This window comes from Hoplias malabaricus, chromosome 14, assembly GCF_029633855.1.
Source record: "Hoplias malabaricus isolate fHopMal1 chromosome 14, fHopMal1.hap1, whole genome shotgun sequence".
Classification (NCBI taxonomy): domain Eukaryota; kingdom Metazoa; phylum Chordata; class Actinopteri; order Characiformes; family Erythrinidae; genus Hoplias; species Hoplias malabaricus.
Window position 1 is genome coordinate 8,838,193 of NC_089813.1, and position 18,514 is coordinate 8,856,706.

The 18,514-nt window shown below is 40.6% G+C and overlaps 2 protein-coding genes across 4 annotated transcripts in view; both read right to left on the minus strand.

The window, feature by feature from the left end:
* sorbs3 (sorbin and SH3 domain containing 3) overlaps nt 1–1,739 on the minus strand; it is a 53,308-nt gene extending 51,569 nt beyond the window's left edge. For all 3 annotated transcript variants that reach the window (XM_066643801.1, XM_066643800.1, XM_066643799.1), the window contains exon 1: nt 1,589–1,739. The gene's annotated coding sequence lies outside the window, so the exon portion shown is untranslated. The remainder of the gene's footprint in view (nt 1–1,588) is intronic.
* A 12,795-nt stretch (nt 1,740–14,534) lies between these two features.
* On the minus strand, nt 14,535–18,421 carry LOC136666516 (E3 ubiquitin-protein ligase NEURL3-like). The gene is made up of 4 exons (XM_066644755.1): nt 18,293–18,421; nt 15,888–16,388; nt 15,519–15,710; nt 14,535–15,152 (listed from the first exon to the last, which is right to left on the minus strand). The coding sequence occupies exons 1-4, from the start codon at nt 18,309–18,311 to the stop codon at nt 14,968–14,970; spliced, it is 897 nt and encodes a 298-aa protein (XP_066500852.1). The 5' UTR covers nt 18,312–18,421; the 3' UTR covers nt 14,535–14,967.
* Nucleotides 18,422–18,514: the final 93 nt, after the last annotated feature.

Genomic DNA, 18,514 nt, shown 5'->3' on the forward strand with positions numbered 1-18,514 from the left:
AATCCTTGCTAAGTATAGGCATATGGACAACTTGTTAGAATTCAGAAAACCTCTTGTCTCTCAAAAACACACACACACACACATCCTGCATGAGAACATCACATTTTACAGATTATCAGAGAGATCAGTATATGCTGCTGAAATCTTCCTAATGCTGCTTAGTTTAAGTGATAGATGAGGCCCGGTGGTCACACACACACACACACACACCCTTCTCATTCCTTCGTCTAGCTCATACAGGCTAATGGACTTGACACCAGCGTCCACTGGTCACATTTACCAAACTGCCCGAGGTGAGACAGACGTTTAAAAAAGGCAGGAAATATGCAATGAGATTAAACTCTGACCTTTTCAGGTTTATAACCTCTCTTTCATTTTGTTAACTACGCCTACTGCACCAAATAATTCTGGGAAGAAAAAGACTCACAAGCATAGATTTTACAGTCAGCCAGGGCCACTGAAGGGGACCCAACACAGCGGGAAAGAAGTCTTTGAAGATTTCTTCAAGAAAAACAAGGCTAAAATTGACCAAGCGTAGTTCCACCAAGCTTTTTTACACCAACAATACTTACACCAAGTGGACCACAGAACTTAATATGCAGCCCTTGGGTTCAATTTGACCGGGTTCCACCAATCACTGGGTCTAAAAACGACAACGAACCTCAATCTAAAGCCCATCCTGATTAAAGAATCACGGGTAAAAGTGGACCAGTCATAAATCCTCCAAACAACTGCCCTGAAGTGACCCAAGAACTCAGTTTAAAGTCCTCCTGACCAAAGAAAACAAGGCTAAAAGTGCAGGAATATCTGTGATCTGCCTCTCTACCAAGACTTTCATAAACTTGTAGCATCTCGTCACTCAAACAACATCATACGTACTTTATATTCCACTGTAATGGCGTCATATTTACCACGTAAACTTCAAAAGAAATGTTTCTGAGTGGTTCCTGGCTTGGATCTTCTGTTACAGGAAAAGTCTTTAGTCATTCCACTGGATGGTCATCTCATTAGTGGTCATCTGGACACACTTTGGATACCAACCTTATTGTAGAACCAGAGTACAGTGACTCCACTGAGAGGCTTGTTCCTCTTTTAAGCAAATCAGAGATCTTTCCCACTATGCAAATCACCCCAAAGTCAGTCACAAACCAGGGCATTAAAAGTCAGGAGTGTGACTCTAGGGGAAAGTGTGTAACCTTTTAGTTCTGAACACACCCAGAGACAATGTCACTGTGGTAATACCCCTCACGTTTGTGGAATGGGTTCCTCAAGGGTACATCTTCAATATCTTTAATGAGGGAACATAATTCTGGGGAGAGGACTGATGGTAGATTGCTACGGCAAGTTCTGGATCACATGCAAGGGTTCCATTGCACCACAGCCCAGTGCAGTGTGGCTTTATAACCCTCTGGCCAACGCTTGGCACTGGGCATGGTGAACTTAAGCTGAAGTATGTCTGCTCCAGAGTTTCCCATTTGATTTACAGCTTTTCTCTGGAGATTAATCCAAACCGGGCAACAGTTCACTGGTTAGACAAAGTGTCTGAATACCTTTGGACATTCAGTGTAACAGAGAGAAGTGAACTCACCGGTTTAGATGAAAGATTCCTTAAGAAAACACACTGTCTCCAGAGAGCTGTCTGTAAGTCCAACCTGCTTGAGCCTTCTGTTTCTCCGTCTCTGCTCTCCCTCCTCTTTCACTCTCTCTGTCTCTGTCTTTCTCACTTTCTCTGCTGTACCTTGCTCTGTCTCACTGCCTGACTTCTCTCTCTCTCTCTCTCCCTCCCTCCCTGTCTTTTACTCTCTCTACTTAAACTCTCTTCACTCCCCTGATAGAGTAACTTTTCCTCAAACTCCTCTCCAAGCCCCTCCCACTTTGCTCCGCCTGGCAAGGACTTCCAGTTGTCAGGGGGGTTGCCACGGTAACGAGGACGTCCACTCCTGGCCGGCTCGCCACAAGAGAGTGAATAGGCGGCGAGCCCTTTTGTGTTAATAAGGTGCCACTTCACAGCGAGGGGTTAAAGGCAAGGGAAGTCAAATACAAAACTGCCTCCACCCTCCTGTAACCTCCGCTCCACTCCTTCACTTCTCCACCCCTGCCTCCATTCTGTCACAGTCTCTCATGAGCTAAGTTGAGATTTTCAACAACAAGGCCAAGCGTGAGTCAGCAGAAGGACTGACACCATCCCAGTCATCTTTTCTATTATGGTTCAAAGCACAATCCCTCAGTTCACACTGAGCTGTACACGGCGGTCAGCTCTGTGCTTATACATAAGCCATGAATACAGCCTGAGATTACGCCTTTCTGCAAGTAAAGGCATCCCTCATAAAGGAGTTGCATGTTACAAAGCCATTCAAGCTGCATACAATAGATCACCAATCCCTTCTGCAATCATTAGTCCTGCGTGACCATACATGTTCAACCTCATATTCCTATTTAGATACAGTCTGTTGCACACAGTATTAAGGGTTGTTCTCCTGGACAGGGAACAATCAGTCATACTTACCACCAAAAGCACCAGACCATATTTATTTATGAGACGAAAACACAAACTGCTTCGCAATCTCAGAAAGAATCATTTTATGCTCCATAGAGTGGGTCGCCCACATGTATAACATATGGTTTGTACACAAAGCAGATTCTTTGTTGGTTCCATGGTGTTAATATTGACTTCCCTGTGGGTCTGAGACTTGCTTAAATAGCAGTAAGGAGCTCATATTTACCAACAATATATGATGTATATTAGCTTTCTGGCAGCTGCTGTAAGGTTCCTAGTATTTACCATATATAAGCGTCAAGATTAATTAAACAGTAATTCCCATAGTTTGTAAGGGGTTAAAAAGACATGAGGAAACGCCTCCCTATATGTGATGAGATCACATTTCACTGCAGAAACTCTGAGAAGACTCTTCAAGGCTTTAGCTGTAGCGCTAGCTGGACCACATCTTACTTGGCTGGGTGTAGTAGGTTGATAAGCAGTTTTGATAACACTGCTGGCTAAGACACATGAAATTAACTTCCAGCCAAACAAGCAACTCCAGAAGACAGTGGGAGGAAAGCCATGTGACAACTCAAACTCAACTTGAGGAGCAGGAGGACCTGTGGATGTTTTGGAATTTCATTTCAGTGCAACCTTTCATTTGCCTCAATGGATCGTATTACAAACTTGTGCTCAGTTATTATGGAGTCAAAAAAGGGTCAAAAAGATTTTGAGCTTGTAAAACAATAGTCACAAATGTAACCGAATTTGTAACTGTGCCCGAGCAACAACGTGTGAATCAGTACCTTCTCAAACGGCTTAGAATGTGCAAGAGCAAACATTTTAAAGGTTTCAAATGTGATGTAGCGTTTTTGAATGTGGTGGAAAAAATCCATACATTCACCTTCGCTGCTGCTTGTGTGAATCTCTTTTTGCAGTTGCGGATTCATGACCCTGTTTTGAAAGACAAACGATGGACCTATAGGACGGACCAATCAGATCGCGAGGTTTGTTTAACCAATCAGAACACTGATTTGTTGTTGTCAACCTAGCGTGGACGAACAGTGACCAAACACATAAAAATCTGTGAAAGATGTGTGGTGTCATGTATTTTTCTGAGAAAGCTGGAACATTGCTGTGAGAATATTGATGAGTTCAGGCACTGATGCTGAATCAATGCTGTGGGACTTTAAATCTCTCTCGTTGATGCTTTTTCAGATCAATCTTGCACATTTAAAGATGGTGTCCACACTAGGTGCATCTTAAATAACTGAATTCACTAAAACCAAGAGGAATGGGCTACAAATCGCTGGATAAAAATCTAATTTTTATTTAATTTTACGACGTTAGAAATCCAGTGTTTGGACTGTGGTGTTAAGGCTGGAATTTACAGAAATAGCTCGGAGGTGTTATGCATTCTACCAGTGCATCATGTCATCAGCTATGGCTCATTGACAACACGCCTTTCCAGTTTGGCCAAAGAATTTGACGAGAAAACAAACCAAAATGAGCAGGGGTCGGAAATGAAGTCAACAGGACTCTTTCTGGTCGAGGCTGGAGGAATTGTTGCAGCGGTTGCTAGGATACAGACCTTCCCACAAGGTAAAGCTCCCACAGACAGAGTCGCCATGTGAACGATACGTGAGAAAATTGTTACGTAACTCGGAGCTCAGGTGGCTTCATTCCTCATTCAGACCAACACAGTGTGTGAACTGGTTTTGGTCCCCACACTGTAATATATTCCTTGTACACACACACACTAGGTTTGCTGTCTTTACAGAGGTGTGTGTTGAGAAATGTAGTACACTTATTGACTCTAGTCTTCCACTTCTACTCTGTATACATTTGTGTCCAGTACTGTTCCAGTGTAGGACAGGCCACCCTTCATTTATTAATACACATTTACTAAGCTGTTTTCTGGGTTTTTTTGTGTGTGTACATTGTCAAACTGATCACAGACAGCTCCACATCCTTTCAGATCCATGGTGCTGAGTGGATGGGTTGAGTTGTGTTCTCACAGTGGAGATTTGAACTGAGTCTGGAGCTTAATTTATTCTTGTCTATCGAAATAAAAGCTGTTTTTATTAATGTGATAAGCCTTGCAGGGTTGTTAGGTGTCCTTTATTTTATGATGTCCTGTATAATATTTAATTTAACAAGAAATTTGATAAGTGATGCTCTCTGACTTTCTCACAGTGCTGTGTGAGGAAAAATATTATAGCGCTTCAAACTGTAGCTCTGTAGGAGTCAGCAGATTTTTAATAATTCAGCGGTTTGGGCAGAAGGCAAACCAGGCGAGTGTGGTGTACCCTGACACTGTGTGTGTGTGTGTGTGTGTGTGTGCACTGAGAGGTGAAAGAAGTGTCTGCCCAGAGATTATTTAAACTAAGGGAAGGAAAAATAAGAGAGAAGTGAAACTCAAAAAGAGCAAACAGAAAGAAAAGATACCACTAGATGCGAATAGATGAGAAGAGAAGAGAAGAGAAGAGAAGAGAAGAGAAGAGAAGAGAAGAGAAGAGGGTTACTATGAGTCATGTTTGGGAGGACAGACCGTGTGTGGGAGAGAAAAAATAATGAATGACGAAAGGAGAGCAGAGCGGAGAAGAGAGGGAGGAGAGAAAGAGGATGAATAGGGGGTTAATTGAAGAATAGCAGAGTAGGAGTACAGAGGGATGAGTGAAGCACAAACACCTCTCTACAGTGATAAAAAGTCTTTAGTCAAGTCTCATGACACTGCACTTGCCCTCGTCTGTAACATGATTCTAAATGTAAGTCTAGATAAGAACATCTGCCAAACTCCTGGAAGTGTAAGTAGAGGAGATAGTGACAGTACCAGTGATGGGAAAAGTGATGAATGAGAGGAAAGAGGGGGGTCGAGTGAAAACAGGGAGGGCAGTATTGGAGAGGTTAGCTGGAGCTGGTCCAGTCTCAGTTTCCCGCTGAGAGCACATCGTCTTTCCTGCCAGTCTCAGCTCCACTGAACTAAGAGACATCATTTTTCAAATCCATTAATTGCGAAGGGATACAGGCAGGCTGTAAAAACATGTATATTTCAGATTTAACACTGTTTTGCTAATGCTAACATTACCTCAGAAAACAAGCACAGGCTCCCTGGTGAGTTTGAATAGTAAACAACAAAAGACTCTCCTTTGCCCGTCAGCGTTTCATACTCTACATTAATGGCATCTTAGGAGTCTTGCTCAAGGACTCTTACTGACATACTGTTGTGTTTCTGCATAAGATGGGAGTCCAAATCCCAGTCTGCAATGTGGAAAACATGTGGAAAGCAATGTTGTCGACTAGGCCACGCCAATGTCAGTCAAAGTTTCTGGGAAACCTAAGTGAAGGTATTCGGCAGATTCACAAAGAGATAAACAAAACAGAAAATGCCATGGATTACATCACTACTAAAATATCACCACAATCAAGTCCCAGTCTGCTGTGACTGAGGGTGAGCCACTGCCCACAAGAGAGCCACACTCCAGGCATGGCCCGTGTTACGTAAGAAAGAGTTTGGTTAACCACCCTGTCAAATATTTACTTTTAGCAACGTGATGACTATGCTGCTATAAATCTGTATAAAATGCAGCACTGTAAATGGATCCCAGGACAGAATGTTTTGCTAAAAGAGCAGAGGGATTCATACCTGGTATGTGTAATTACTGCTAGAGAGCTAGCTAGTTAGATAGCTAGTTTGGTTTGGGCTGTTTATCTGACTCCTGTTTTGGTTTATAAACACATTAAAACCAAAGAACAAACTCTAAAATGTTCTTGTATCTGGTATCAGTTCAAAAGTGACAGCTAAGCAAAGCATTTTCCCCCACAGCATTAAATGGGAAATCTTGAATGAAAAAAACGTGTGGGTGAATTAGCATCTTCATGCTAATTAGCATGTGTATGCAAACTGAGATTGGTGTAGCATGGTGGACAACAATGCTGGCTGTGACATGGCAGAACGCCAAGCTATACCATTAACATTAGCCTAAACCTAACTTTCAGTTACCTCCATTTTACATTCTCAAACTAATCAACGCACCTCTCTCTGCTCTCTCTACCACAGCAATGGTGACAGTTCCAGTATCGGTTAACAGGGTTTGCATTCATTCTTCTGAGCTATCGTTATGTGCATTTTTCTGGTTGTTGAGCCTGATTCTCTGGATTCCTAGAACAGCATATTTAGCGTATTAGCTTCTCCGCTGGGACACCAGCTCTGTTCACTGTGCTCTGAGAGTGCTGCTGTTTTTCTGAGTAGTTGCATTGTGTTCTATGTGAAACAGAACCAGTGAATGGAAGAGTGTTGTGGAGAAGCTGCTGGTTTCTGTCTGGATTCTGAAACATCTCTGAACAATTGTGCAGTTTCATATGGTACTAATTACACATCCTAGGTTTTCTGCTGGGACACTGAAGCTTTGATTTGCATTGTTAATCAGACTGAAGATGAATTATTATTAGTGAAAATTAAATAAGGACTGCATACAAAGACCTCTTCATTGAAACTGTACACAAACAGAAGGCAGCACTGCTGTCCTCTACATTGCTGACTGAGGCAGACACTTCTCACGGTTTAGAGATATTCTTTCCTTGGGCAAGACTCTTAACTCTGCATTCAGCTACCTCTGTGATATGAATACAATGGTAAGAACATCTACCAAGCGAAATAAAAGGTACAGGTGAACCATTGAGGCAAGAAACAATGATCTAATGATCATGAATGAGGATAGAGAGCGCTGCACAACAGCCAAGTCTTTATAGGCCAAAAATTACCCAAAAATTTGAATAAATAAATAAACCCAGACCACCGAAAAGCCAAAATGAGCCAAATCAACCCTCAAAAAAAAAAAAGAAAAAGCTCTTTTACTACCTGAACAGGATATTTAGAGCACGTTAATTACGGTATTACGATAATTTAATATAAATGAACAAAACAGCCAAAACAAACTAGTGAACCACATAAACAGCCACAACTAATTAGTGTACCCACCACCACAACACAAGGTAATGACCACCAGAGCAGTCAAAACAAACTAGTTCACCCCCAAACCCATGGTACAGAGACACTGCCATTTAAAGAACATGTGTTAGCCATTAGATGTGCTAGCAAAATCCACGAGTTAAATGTGTGATCTGGAGAAATGTGAGGTGGGAGGACAGAAAGTGTTACTTACTAGGAGATGAGGCTGTTGTAGAATGGGAGGAGAAAGAAAAAGAAAGAGATAGAGAGAGAGAGAGAGAGAGAGAGCGCTCTGTTTTCGGTAGGGGGCGTCTACTTTGATTCAGTGACTCAGCCTGTGTGTGTGTCCATGCACTGCTCCCACACAAACTAGAAGCACACACCTCTCAGTGCCTAACGAGTTGGGGGCTCTATAATAGTTTCCATCCGTTACACACACACACTCACACACACACACACACAGCTGGAAATAATAGAAACTCCAGAGTGTTCTCAGAGCCAACGCCCTCTTGTGTTTTAGTATGAAGAGAACAAATGAATGTATTTCCCCCTCACAACATTTGATCTGCAGCTGGGGGTAAGCCTCACCATTGTGTATGAGTTCTGTCTGAACCCACCCTACAGACTCAGATATGTTTAAGATAATCACCAATAATGACTTGGACATACAGCCCACTGAAATGTTGTGCTTGTAGCATCAGTTTCATAGGTACTCTACTTTTTTTAATCTAAATTCATTTTCCGTTTTATCAGCTCCACTGACCATACACGAGCACCTTGTAGTTCTACAATTCCCAACTGTAGTCCACCTGTTTCTCTGCATACTTTCTTATCCTAATTTCACCCTGCTCAGCAACATTGCTGTGTCTGATCCCCTGGTACCAACAACATCAGTGTCTCTGCAGTGTTCAGAATGATCCAGCACCAAAATCATAGCTGCTCTGTGGGGATCCTGACCATTAAAAAGTAGCGTGAAATGGGGAAAGTTGGACTACGGTCTGTAATTGTAGAACTACAAAGTGTTCCTGGTCAGTGGAGCTGAGAGAACGGAAAGAGAGTGTAGATACAAGATAAGGGAGAACACAGGGAGAACACACCACACAGAAAGTCACCCGGAGGAAACCCACGCAGACACAGGGAGAACACACCACACTCCTCACAGACAGTCACCCGGAGGAAACCCACACAGACACAGGGAGAACACACCACACTCCTCACAGACAGTCACCCGGAGGAAACCCACGCAGACACAGGGAGAACACACCACACTCCTCACAGACAGTCACCCGGAGGAAACCCACGCAGACACAGGGAGAACACACCACACTCCTCACAGACAGTCACCCGGAGGAAACCCACGCAGACACAGGGAGAACACACCACACTCCTCACAGACAGTCACCCGGAGGAAACCCACGCAGACACAGGGAGAACACACCACACTCCTCACAGACAGTCACCCGGAGGAAACCCACACAGACACAGGGAGAACACACCACACTCCTCACAGACAGTCACCCGGAGCGGGAATCGAACCAACAACCTCCAGGCCCCTGGAGCTCTGTGACTGCAACACTACCTGCTGCGCCACCATGCTGCCCTTATTTATTTATTTATTTACGTACTTATTTACTTACCATGTGTAAATATCGTGACCCATTAACTTTCTTTACAATGGAGTATTCCACATTAAATCACTCAGAATCACAGCAGAACAAGGACCAAGAATACTGTGAACCTCATAGAGTCTGAGATCATTTCACCTATGAACTTTCCACTTACACAATAAAACTCCTAAAGGACACAGTACACGTACAAATGGTTATATAAAGATAATATATTATATGCACATTTCAAATCATTATTAATTCGACTGTTTAAAATGTGGGTAAAGGTATTGCAAGCAATAAAATACTGTCTTTGTGATTTTATAATGGAACGCTCATACACACACACACACACACACACACATAGCTGGACGGCATCACACACTCTCTCCTCACTTTTTCCAAGTCCAGCTCCAGATTGGTATCGTGGTTTAGTGGCCCCTCAAGCTCCATCAGCGAGACTCCATTACATTTCCAGTGCTGCTAATCAGCTGCCAACCAGCATTCGTCCCTAACTACGTCTGCAATTACAGTCCACAACCTCTGGAGAACCTCTGGAATAAAACCATATATTACAATGAAAATTTACAAGAGCATTTAACTGGATTCAACTGAGCATGAAGCCCTTTCTCTAAAGCCCAGGTTCAGGTTCAGATTCTGCCAGTCATATCTGCAAAGAAACATGGGTAACATCCCCAAATCTTCTGAACAACAGTGTGAGCAGTTTCAAATAAGGACGAGCAGTGCAATGTTTACACTTTTATGTTATTGGTGTGGTATCACCAATTGGTTCCACTGTGATGCTACAGTCATCTATAATTGATTGCTGATTTAACATGCCCTCATTCTCTTGGCACTGCCTCAGTACCGTGTTTTGTGGAGCGTGGGAGGAAACCAGAGCACCCGGAGGAAACCCATGTGGACACAGAGAGAACACACCAAACTCCTCACAGTCACCCAGAGGAAACCCACGCAGACACAGGGAGAACACACTACACTCCTCACAGACAGTCACCCAGAGGAATCCCACGCAGACACAGGGAGAACACACTACACTCCTCACAGACAGTCACCCGGAGGAAACCCACGCAGACACAGGGAGAACACACTACACTCCTCACAGACAGTCACCCGGAGGAAACCCATGCAGACACAGAGAGAACACACCACACTCCTCACAGAGTCACCTGGAGGAAACCCACGCAGACACAGGGAGAACACACCACATTCCTCACAGACAGTCACCCGGAGGAAACCCACTCAGACACAGGGAGAACACACCACACTCTTCACAGACAGCAGGACTTGAACCCACAACCTCCAGGTCCCTGAAGCTGTGTGACTGCGACAAACTACCTGCTGCGCCACCGTGCTGCCTGTTCCAGTACATTATAATCTGAAATGATTTGTGCCAAGGAAGAGTCCTCGAAAATGCAAGCAAACAAAGGAACACTCATGTGGATTATGACAACACAGAAGTCACTGCAACCTGGCAAATTCCATAGTGCTGTTTCTAAAGCACGAGCATAACCTCCTTTAAAATCCTCAGTATAACATTTATATTCATTTTGCTAGGCCTTCTTTTGTTTCTAGTTCATCAGTTATATATAACCATTATATTGACATAGTGTAATATCAGTCAGCTAAAGTAACCAAACTGGCAGTTAGTGTTCTCCTCCAAGTGTGTTTAGCTGTAGCAGCAGTTCATAAATATGCAGTCGCATGTTACAGAGGAACAACACTGCAGGAATCATAGTGTAGAAGCTTGTAAAAATGGAAAGCCAGACTCTATGTAAATAGATAAGAGCAGGATACAGCAGTTGGCTGGCATACGTTGCACCAGACTTGGGATGAAAGTTCTCAAGAAGGTTTAGTTGCGTAACATGGGCTCTGTGTAAACGTGGCTTAGCCTCTGAACCTCATCAGCTGGAAATCTAAGACAATCCAACACTATTTAAAAGGAAAAGTCCAGCTAATCTCAGCTTAATCTGCTACATCTGGGGACCGATTCAGATGAGCAATTGACTCTAAACACACTTCCAATAGATGTGTGCAGATGCTACAGATATAAATTAGGTTTGTAAATATACCGAGTAGTTCAACTGTGGCAAAATTAACCAGCAATCAGTCCTATTTGGCTAGCATTGTTTATGAAAGTCATTAGTACGGTGAGAGGAGATGGCTGCCCTAAGGGAAAAGGAATAACGCTCAATATACTGTCAGTGTTTTCCAAATAGAATGACCTCATTCCCATTAGTAAAACCAGCACAGGCCAGTCTAGGTTCTGTTGTGAACGCTGATGTTGGTCAGCCAGCACGGCCGTAGACGGCCAGCAAGCACCAAGTCAGCATGTACCCACCAGCCTTGTCAAATCTATCCTTGCTCTCGTTCAGAAAAGTGTGTCTCCATTTTGTATTTTTTAAAATCTTAAGGTCATTAAAAGACTCCATTGAAACGAGTTGCGCTGTCATAAAATGTCATAATGAATCGACCAATAGAAATGGTTTCCTTGGACAAAAAATGTGTTCCATTAACTTTATAAGAAGTTAACAAGGTTTTAATATTACAGTGTTGTATGAGGAGGCTGGGTACTCACTGACTTGTTTAAAATGGCTGAAGCTTGGCTGAATGTCTTCAGTTGTTATCCCCTTGAGTAAAGAACAGCCAAAACAGTGTAACGTTACCCTCAAACACCTCTCTCTCTCTCTCTTTCTCACACACACACACACACACACACACATACACAGTTTCTCGGTTGAGCCCTGCCATCCAAAATAAATATTTGACCGCCCAGCTGCATATACAATGTAAAGATCATGTCTCTCTCTCTCTCTCTCTCTCACACACACACACACACACTCTCTCTCTCTAGAACGGCATTGTCACATCTGAAATTGTAATGGGTTTATTATTGTTAATCAGGAATACATCTGGTTTTAGCTCATTACTTTTACTTTAAAACTCTTCTCTGTTTTCTTCTGATGAACTGGCACTTACACTGAAATAAAAAAGACGCCTTGTCATCATAAATCTTGATGAAAACTGAAATGTTTTTGACTTTGTTATGTTTTTTTAATAATAAATATAATTCTGCATATTTCTAGTGACTATATCCACAGAAAGTGTCTTATTCTAATGGCAGAGTATTTGAAATAATGCAGTTAGTTTTTTTGTATTTTAAGAAATGATGTTTGAATCCATTAAAATGATCCACAGATCATTTACTCTTCAGATACTATTCAGTCTAGACATGGGATAAATAATCAAATTACATTCTTACAAATCTCTCATTAAGAGCATATTAAAGATGTTTATTTTGGGTTAAGAGTAACAAACCACTGGGAACTCTGACTTACAGCTTGGAGTGTGTCCTTTTTGTCTTTCCCTGGCCAATGTAGTGCACACTTCAGAAGGAGTGTTCAGCCTTGAACTAGTATCTGCTGCCCTCTGCTGGTTCAACGTCATACATTCACAAATCTTCCTACAGGAGCCCAGCTGTATTTTACAGAGTGCACTCGCTACCACGTGATCCCCCGCTACTTCGCGGGTTTTTTCAAGAGGGCTTTTTTTTTATTATTTACATGTATTAGACCAGGCCTGTAGGTGACAAAATATATCATTTACAAGTATTTCTTACGTACAGTACATGTATTGTTCACGTCCACATCCGAGTGAAATTTACTTACGCTAAATCACAGCTTAGGAATGACTCTATTAAAGAAAATGGTAGGATATCACACGTAGTTCCAGCTGAAAAACATTATAGAATGACTGTTTAATGCAAAGGGTGGGTTGTTAACCGCACAGGGAGGGTTTTAAAAGTCCAAATACTCGTTAAATACATGAAAAATATCTTTCCTGTACCTCGCGGGAATTCCCCAGTAAACAATTAGCCGTTGATTCAACGTTGAAATAACGTAATGACTGCCGTCTAATCAACGTTCTCTTAAGGTTGAAAATGAAAGTTGAAAAGACGTCCAAACACAGACATTGAAAAGACGACTATTAGACGTATTTTGGACGTCCATTGACGTTATTAATTGGTCCCGAAATAAATTACTTGTATAAAACGTATTTTGGACGTCCACTGACGTTATCGATTGGTCACCACTTAACTAACTTATTAAGATGGATTTTGGACGTCCATTGACGTTTAAAATATGTCCTTGACGGACAGACTACTTTTAGACCTATTTTGAACGTCCAGGGACGTTCCTTGTTTACTGGGTCGTTTTTCGCGGGTGGTCTTGAAACGCATCCCCCACAAAAAAACGAGGGATCACTGTATTTCTAAAAATGTATGTAATAAAAAAATATATGTTAAAGTACGCTAGTTTGTCAGTAATTTTATCAAAGTTTACCAGTTTTTATATTCCTAGTGTTTAACTTTTTTGGTTTCAAGATGGTTTTTGTTAGTTTTTCTGGGTCTCCCGCCATAGTATTGATTTTCTTGTTATACCCTAGGGCCGTGTATATTCCGTCCAGTTTTATTTTCATTTTATTTGTTCCACTTTCTTTATTTATTAATTTCATTCCTTAGGTTTCACAGCAAATTTGCTCTCTAAATTTTCAGCTAAAACCGAGGGTTTTATCTATAAAAGCATTTGTAGAAGAAGAAAAAAAACGTTGTAATATGGTCAAATAATTCCCCCACACCCTCCAAACTTAACCCCCAACACGAATTAAGACTTATTCTTTATCCTAGTTCTGGGCTAATTAGCGTAATCCGCACTGTTAGCGCCACTAGATGGCGAATAAATAAAAGCCTAAATGGTAGAATGATCAAACGCAACATTTCACAACAGAATAAACTATAAAAACCATTACACGGATTAATAAAGTTTATTATGTTTTAGGGATTGTTTTGTTTCTTCACAACAGATGTGTACATGAACATCAAGTGACTCAGACTCAATTGAGGAAAAAAAAACTGTGATCTCAGAATTAATCACAAAGACAGACCAAATTCTTCTCGGGAAAATACGTCTCTGTGCCCTAGACTCCATTATGCAAGCTAGTTCTGAACGTAACAGTGTTTGATGAACTCATCACCGTTTCTTTTCAGCTGGATTCATCCTGTTCATAAAGAACGGTGAGTAAACACGAGGAGTCTGCTGAAACTAGGGCTGTGAGGTTTGTCTGTGGTGATGTAGACTGGTTCAGATTGAGGCGGTTTTTCAGATGGATATTTTAATCTAATGCAAAAGATTATGTAACTAATGTAAACTAATGTAATTATAGTCTTCTAAATGACTAATAATTCATAATGAGTCATAATTTTGTTCAAGGCCTATATCAACTAAAGGCAAAGAGTGACATCAACTGAAGACAAAGTGGAAAACTCAGTTTACAATTTTATTTTCACAGTATTTTAGACATGAAAACATGCAAATATATATTATACATCAGTATAATTACACAGTATTTACATCTTCTGTACATATTAACAATAAAATACAATAACTATATATATATATATAAATCAGTAACCCAACAATTCAAAGTACTGAAATATTTTCCTGAATATAACTGTCTACAAATGATAGCTATATATTTTTGTAGTGCTTAGTTTTTTCCAGTGTTTTAATAGAGATTTGTAAAGTGCATTAGGTAGAAAAAGGTAGCTCTTAATTACAGCCTTTATTACAGGCACTAACATAACATCACAGAGACAAAAACTTTATAACTCCATTTTTATACGTTTTTTATGTTTGATAATTGTAAAAAATATGCTAGTTGTTCTTTACGTTGTGGCAATATTTCATGATCAACAAACCAATAAATATGGCTTAAATCACACTGAATATATTGAATATAACTACATTTTTTCCTGTAACTGTACAGTTACCATTTTGGAGATAAAAGTTTTGTTCTGACAGATATGAATGCCATTTTAAAATTAAAGACCATTGATATGTGTGTGAGTCCTCCTAACTCGTCCTTGTGCCCTCGTATAAGTGATTTGCGCGTATCTGATGACGACACAGTGGACAAGTCCCAAATTCCCTGAAGACCCTCCGAGCGCATTGAGAACACACACACCGGTGACCACAGGTCAACATCACAGTCGCAATGTCTGTGTAGCACACCACACACTCCTCCATGCTTTCATTACCTGAGAAAAAGAGAGAGAGAGCATGTAAATTTGAGTGGTATGTAAATGCAACACATGATAAGTTACTGTAACTTATTATTTACAATGCAGCTGAACAAAGCATAATGCAATAGTTCACCTTCAGATTTAATATTCAGTGTCTAATGTAAGTTAATTAGTAACTGCTTTGAGTTATTGAATAACTACAATTTGTTATTTATTACCAGTAATGAGTATGAATTATTCTTTAACTACGAATTTCTTTAATAACTACAAAACATTTTACACCAACTACAATGTATTCGAGTGTGCTGCTTTAATCAATAAAATAACTATTATGAAGCAAATGGTGTAGTTTGAGCTTGATGTTCCTAGTCATGTTCTTACTTGTGTACTGGCTCTGAGAGTCGGGAAAGTCTGGGTTCTTCTGGACCTCCTGTTCTTCTAGTCTTTTTGCATTTATCATCCTCTGCAAGATCTCTATGGGGATGTCAGTGTAGCCACAGTTCTCCTCTGTGGGGTGGACTGTGGGAGTGGTGCAGGACCTTTGAGTGGTCCACAGACACTTCTTCTTTGAACCTGTAACACACACAACAAGGGAGTTGTTGTCAGTTGAAGAAAACTGAATAAAACAGTGGTTATAAGTCTTACTTTAAGAGTGCTCTCAATTTACAACTAAAGACTAAATAGTGTAAAACAGTGTAAAACACAGTGAATACTACTGAAATTACGATCATATTCAATTAATAAACTGACCGAGTAAGAGGACAGTGTTGGTCTGTCCATAGACGTCGATCATGGCCCATATTGGTTTGCATGTGTTTACTGTGGTCCTCAGCTTGAGCTTCTCTCCATCCGCTGTCTTGACGTGGAGGGATCCGCCGTGACTGACCCAGAAAGTGACCTCAGATCTGGGCAGGCACTGGTACTCTGGGACAGGTAAAGCCCAGTACCCTGGACAGTTGGTCAGGTCAGGGATAGCAAGAGAAGGAACTTCCCTGGAGCCAGGTGCCACATTGGTGATGCCAACCCTTAGCGCCCCATACCATCCCATCACTGCCCGTTCAATTCGCACACATACTTTCTCCTTCAGCCTCAGAGGCCGGCTGCTGAAGATGACTCCGTGACGGAAGGAAGAGGTGTCCCTGCTCGCCCGCCGTCCACCTTCACTCAGGGTGACTAACTGACCTTTAGCTTCTGCGTGAAAAGTTAATGGACCCAAGCATCCATTTCCACAGCCACAGACTCTTTCACAACCTGGTGATAATACAAACAGCTAGTGTTAGCAACTGTAACATATTTAGCATAAATATTAAACTCGTTTGACCTGTGACAAAATGTGTCAGTAATGCTCATTATATGGTAACAAGTAGTTAAACATTACAGATAATGGCAAATTATTGTTTAATTTAACACCTATAAGCTTCTACTGAGCACAGAGCACAAAGCTAACGTCTCACTGGCAACAGAACAAGCGTAGGCTAATGTTTGCAGTGTACATAAGGCTAATGCTAATCTCTGACACAAAAGGTAATACACTCTGTGTACTCTACTGAACCAAGATCTGTGATAGTACCAAAAATAAGGCACATGTTTAAATGAATTAGCTACTGTTTATATATAGAGTAGTGGCCTTAATGAAAATCTGAAACATTCTTTGATTAAAATACCACAAGCATCAAGAACTCAGTTCTCATTTTCACCATTTTTGTTCAGTATTCTCTTTTGTTGGCTCTCGTTTTAACTGGGTTCTGTCATTTCTTCACTATTGTTCTGGCTATTTTTGCATGTTTTAAACAAGTATTAGAGATCTCGGTCAATCTACGTCAATCATGTATTGATGAAGATATTAAAAATGTGTTAAGCAAGAAAGTTAACTTGATTAGCTTCATAGCTACACCGCTACCCTGAAATGGAAAAGCGGAAAAGAAGATGATGATGAGCTTCATAGCTAACATTGTTCCTGCACTTGTTTCAGGTTTCATCTTAGAAGGAAATGTATACTGCATTACTGAAGAATTTTGATTCATGATGATTTTGATGATCATCAATCATCAAAAGTATCAATCATTTAAAAATGTCAAAATTGCAAAACTCTTTACAATCAAATAAAAAAAAACATTAAATAGACAATTTTTTTGTTTTATTGTTATTGGTTGATGCTATTTCTTTGACAATTTTAGGGAATTTGTGCTCAGTCAGAGAGGAGCTTATTATCCAGTAGAGGGTGTGAGTGTCATTAATCAGAGCTTCATTTACAATGGGACACTGCCTCAGTGGCTTAACTTTGTTTAAAGAGTCTTCTTATATTTACAGATTTTAAAAGCAGTTTCTTTTCAAAGCAAATTCATTGTGTTCCTTTTGCTCTTGTAATAGATGCTCTGACAATCTCACGACTCAGTGGACATTGGTAATATACTGTACAATACAATTACACCATCTGCACTGAGACCAGCGCTGGAACTTTATTCTTGTCTCATGTCACATACATCAACGAGTTTCTAGGTTTTCACTGAAATCATTCTACATAAACTACATTAAGACTGTATTATATTTGAGGTATGCTTCACAATTCTGATTAATGTTAAATATTAGCATATTACTAAATTACTATATTAAACTACACTGCACTACATTGTGCTACATTTAACTGTAGTTTACTAAATTATCATAATCATACATTAGATAAGATGTAAAATATCCTATGCCAATCTATTAGAGCTTTACACAGGGCCCACCACACTCTCTTCCTACCTGTAGCCACCAAAATTCCTGCTGAATCCTACACCTCAACACTAAGGTTGCTGTGGCTGTTTATGATAATATTATACTGTATTTTATTCTACTACACTATATTCCACACTACACATATACACTCTTTTACTTTCATACTCTAACAATAAAATAATGAAATACTTCATATAATGCAGAAAACATTTCCACTTCCATAAAAGTCTTACGAAACAATGCTTAATAAAGAAATACATTAATTAAAAATAATAATAATAATGTGTTTTTGTATAGCATCAATCATACACAACCTGCAGCTCAAAGGGCATTAGTGATCAAAGGAAATAAAAGACCATAAAACGTATTACAGTAAATTCAGAGAGGAGCGTTAAACCCGGATAAAATAAGAGAAGAGGCTGAAGAGGTCTTACCCATGGCATTGAGTCCCATCCTTGGCTCTGGCTGTTCTTTGGCCGCTGGAGGAGACGGTTGGTTACAGTTGGTTCAGGTAAACTGAGCTGCAGTTAGAGTGTTTGAATGTGTTTGAGTGTGTGTGTGTATTAAGGGGTGTGTGTGAAAGGGGGAGTGTTAAGTATTTTATAGGTCGCCGCGCACGTGCTTCAGTTCAAACCCAAAACATTACTCATCATAGG

Excerpts from the sequence above, each read along its gene's own strand:
- LOC136666516 (XM_066644755.1), bottom strand. Across the intron at positions 15,711-15,887 it reads CAACACTGTCCTCTTACTCG|GTTCAAAGAAGAAGTGTCTG; the intron begins GTCAGTTTATTA and ends TGTGTGTTACAG. Across the intron at positions 15,153-15,518 it reads CTCTCAGAGCCAGTACACAA|GTAATGAAAGCATGGAGGAG; the intron begins GTAAGAACATGA and ends TCTTTTTCTCAG.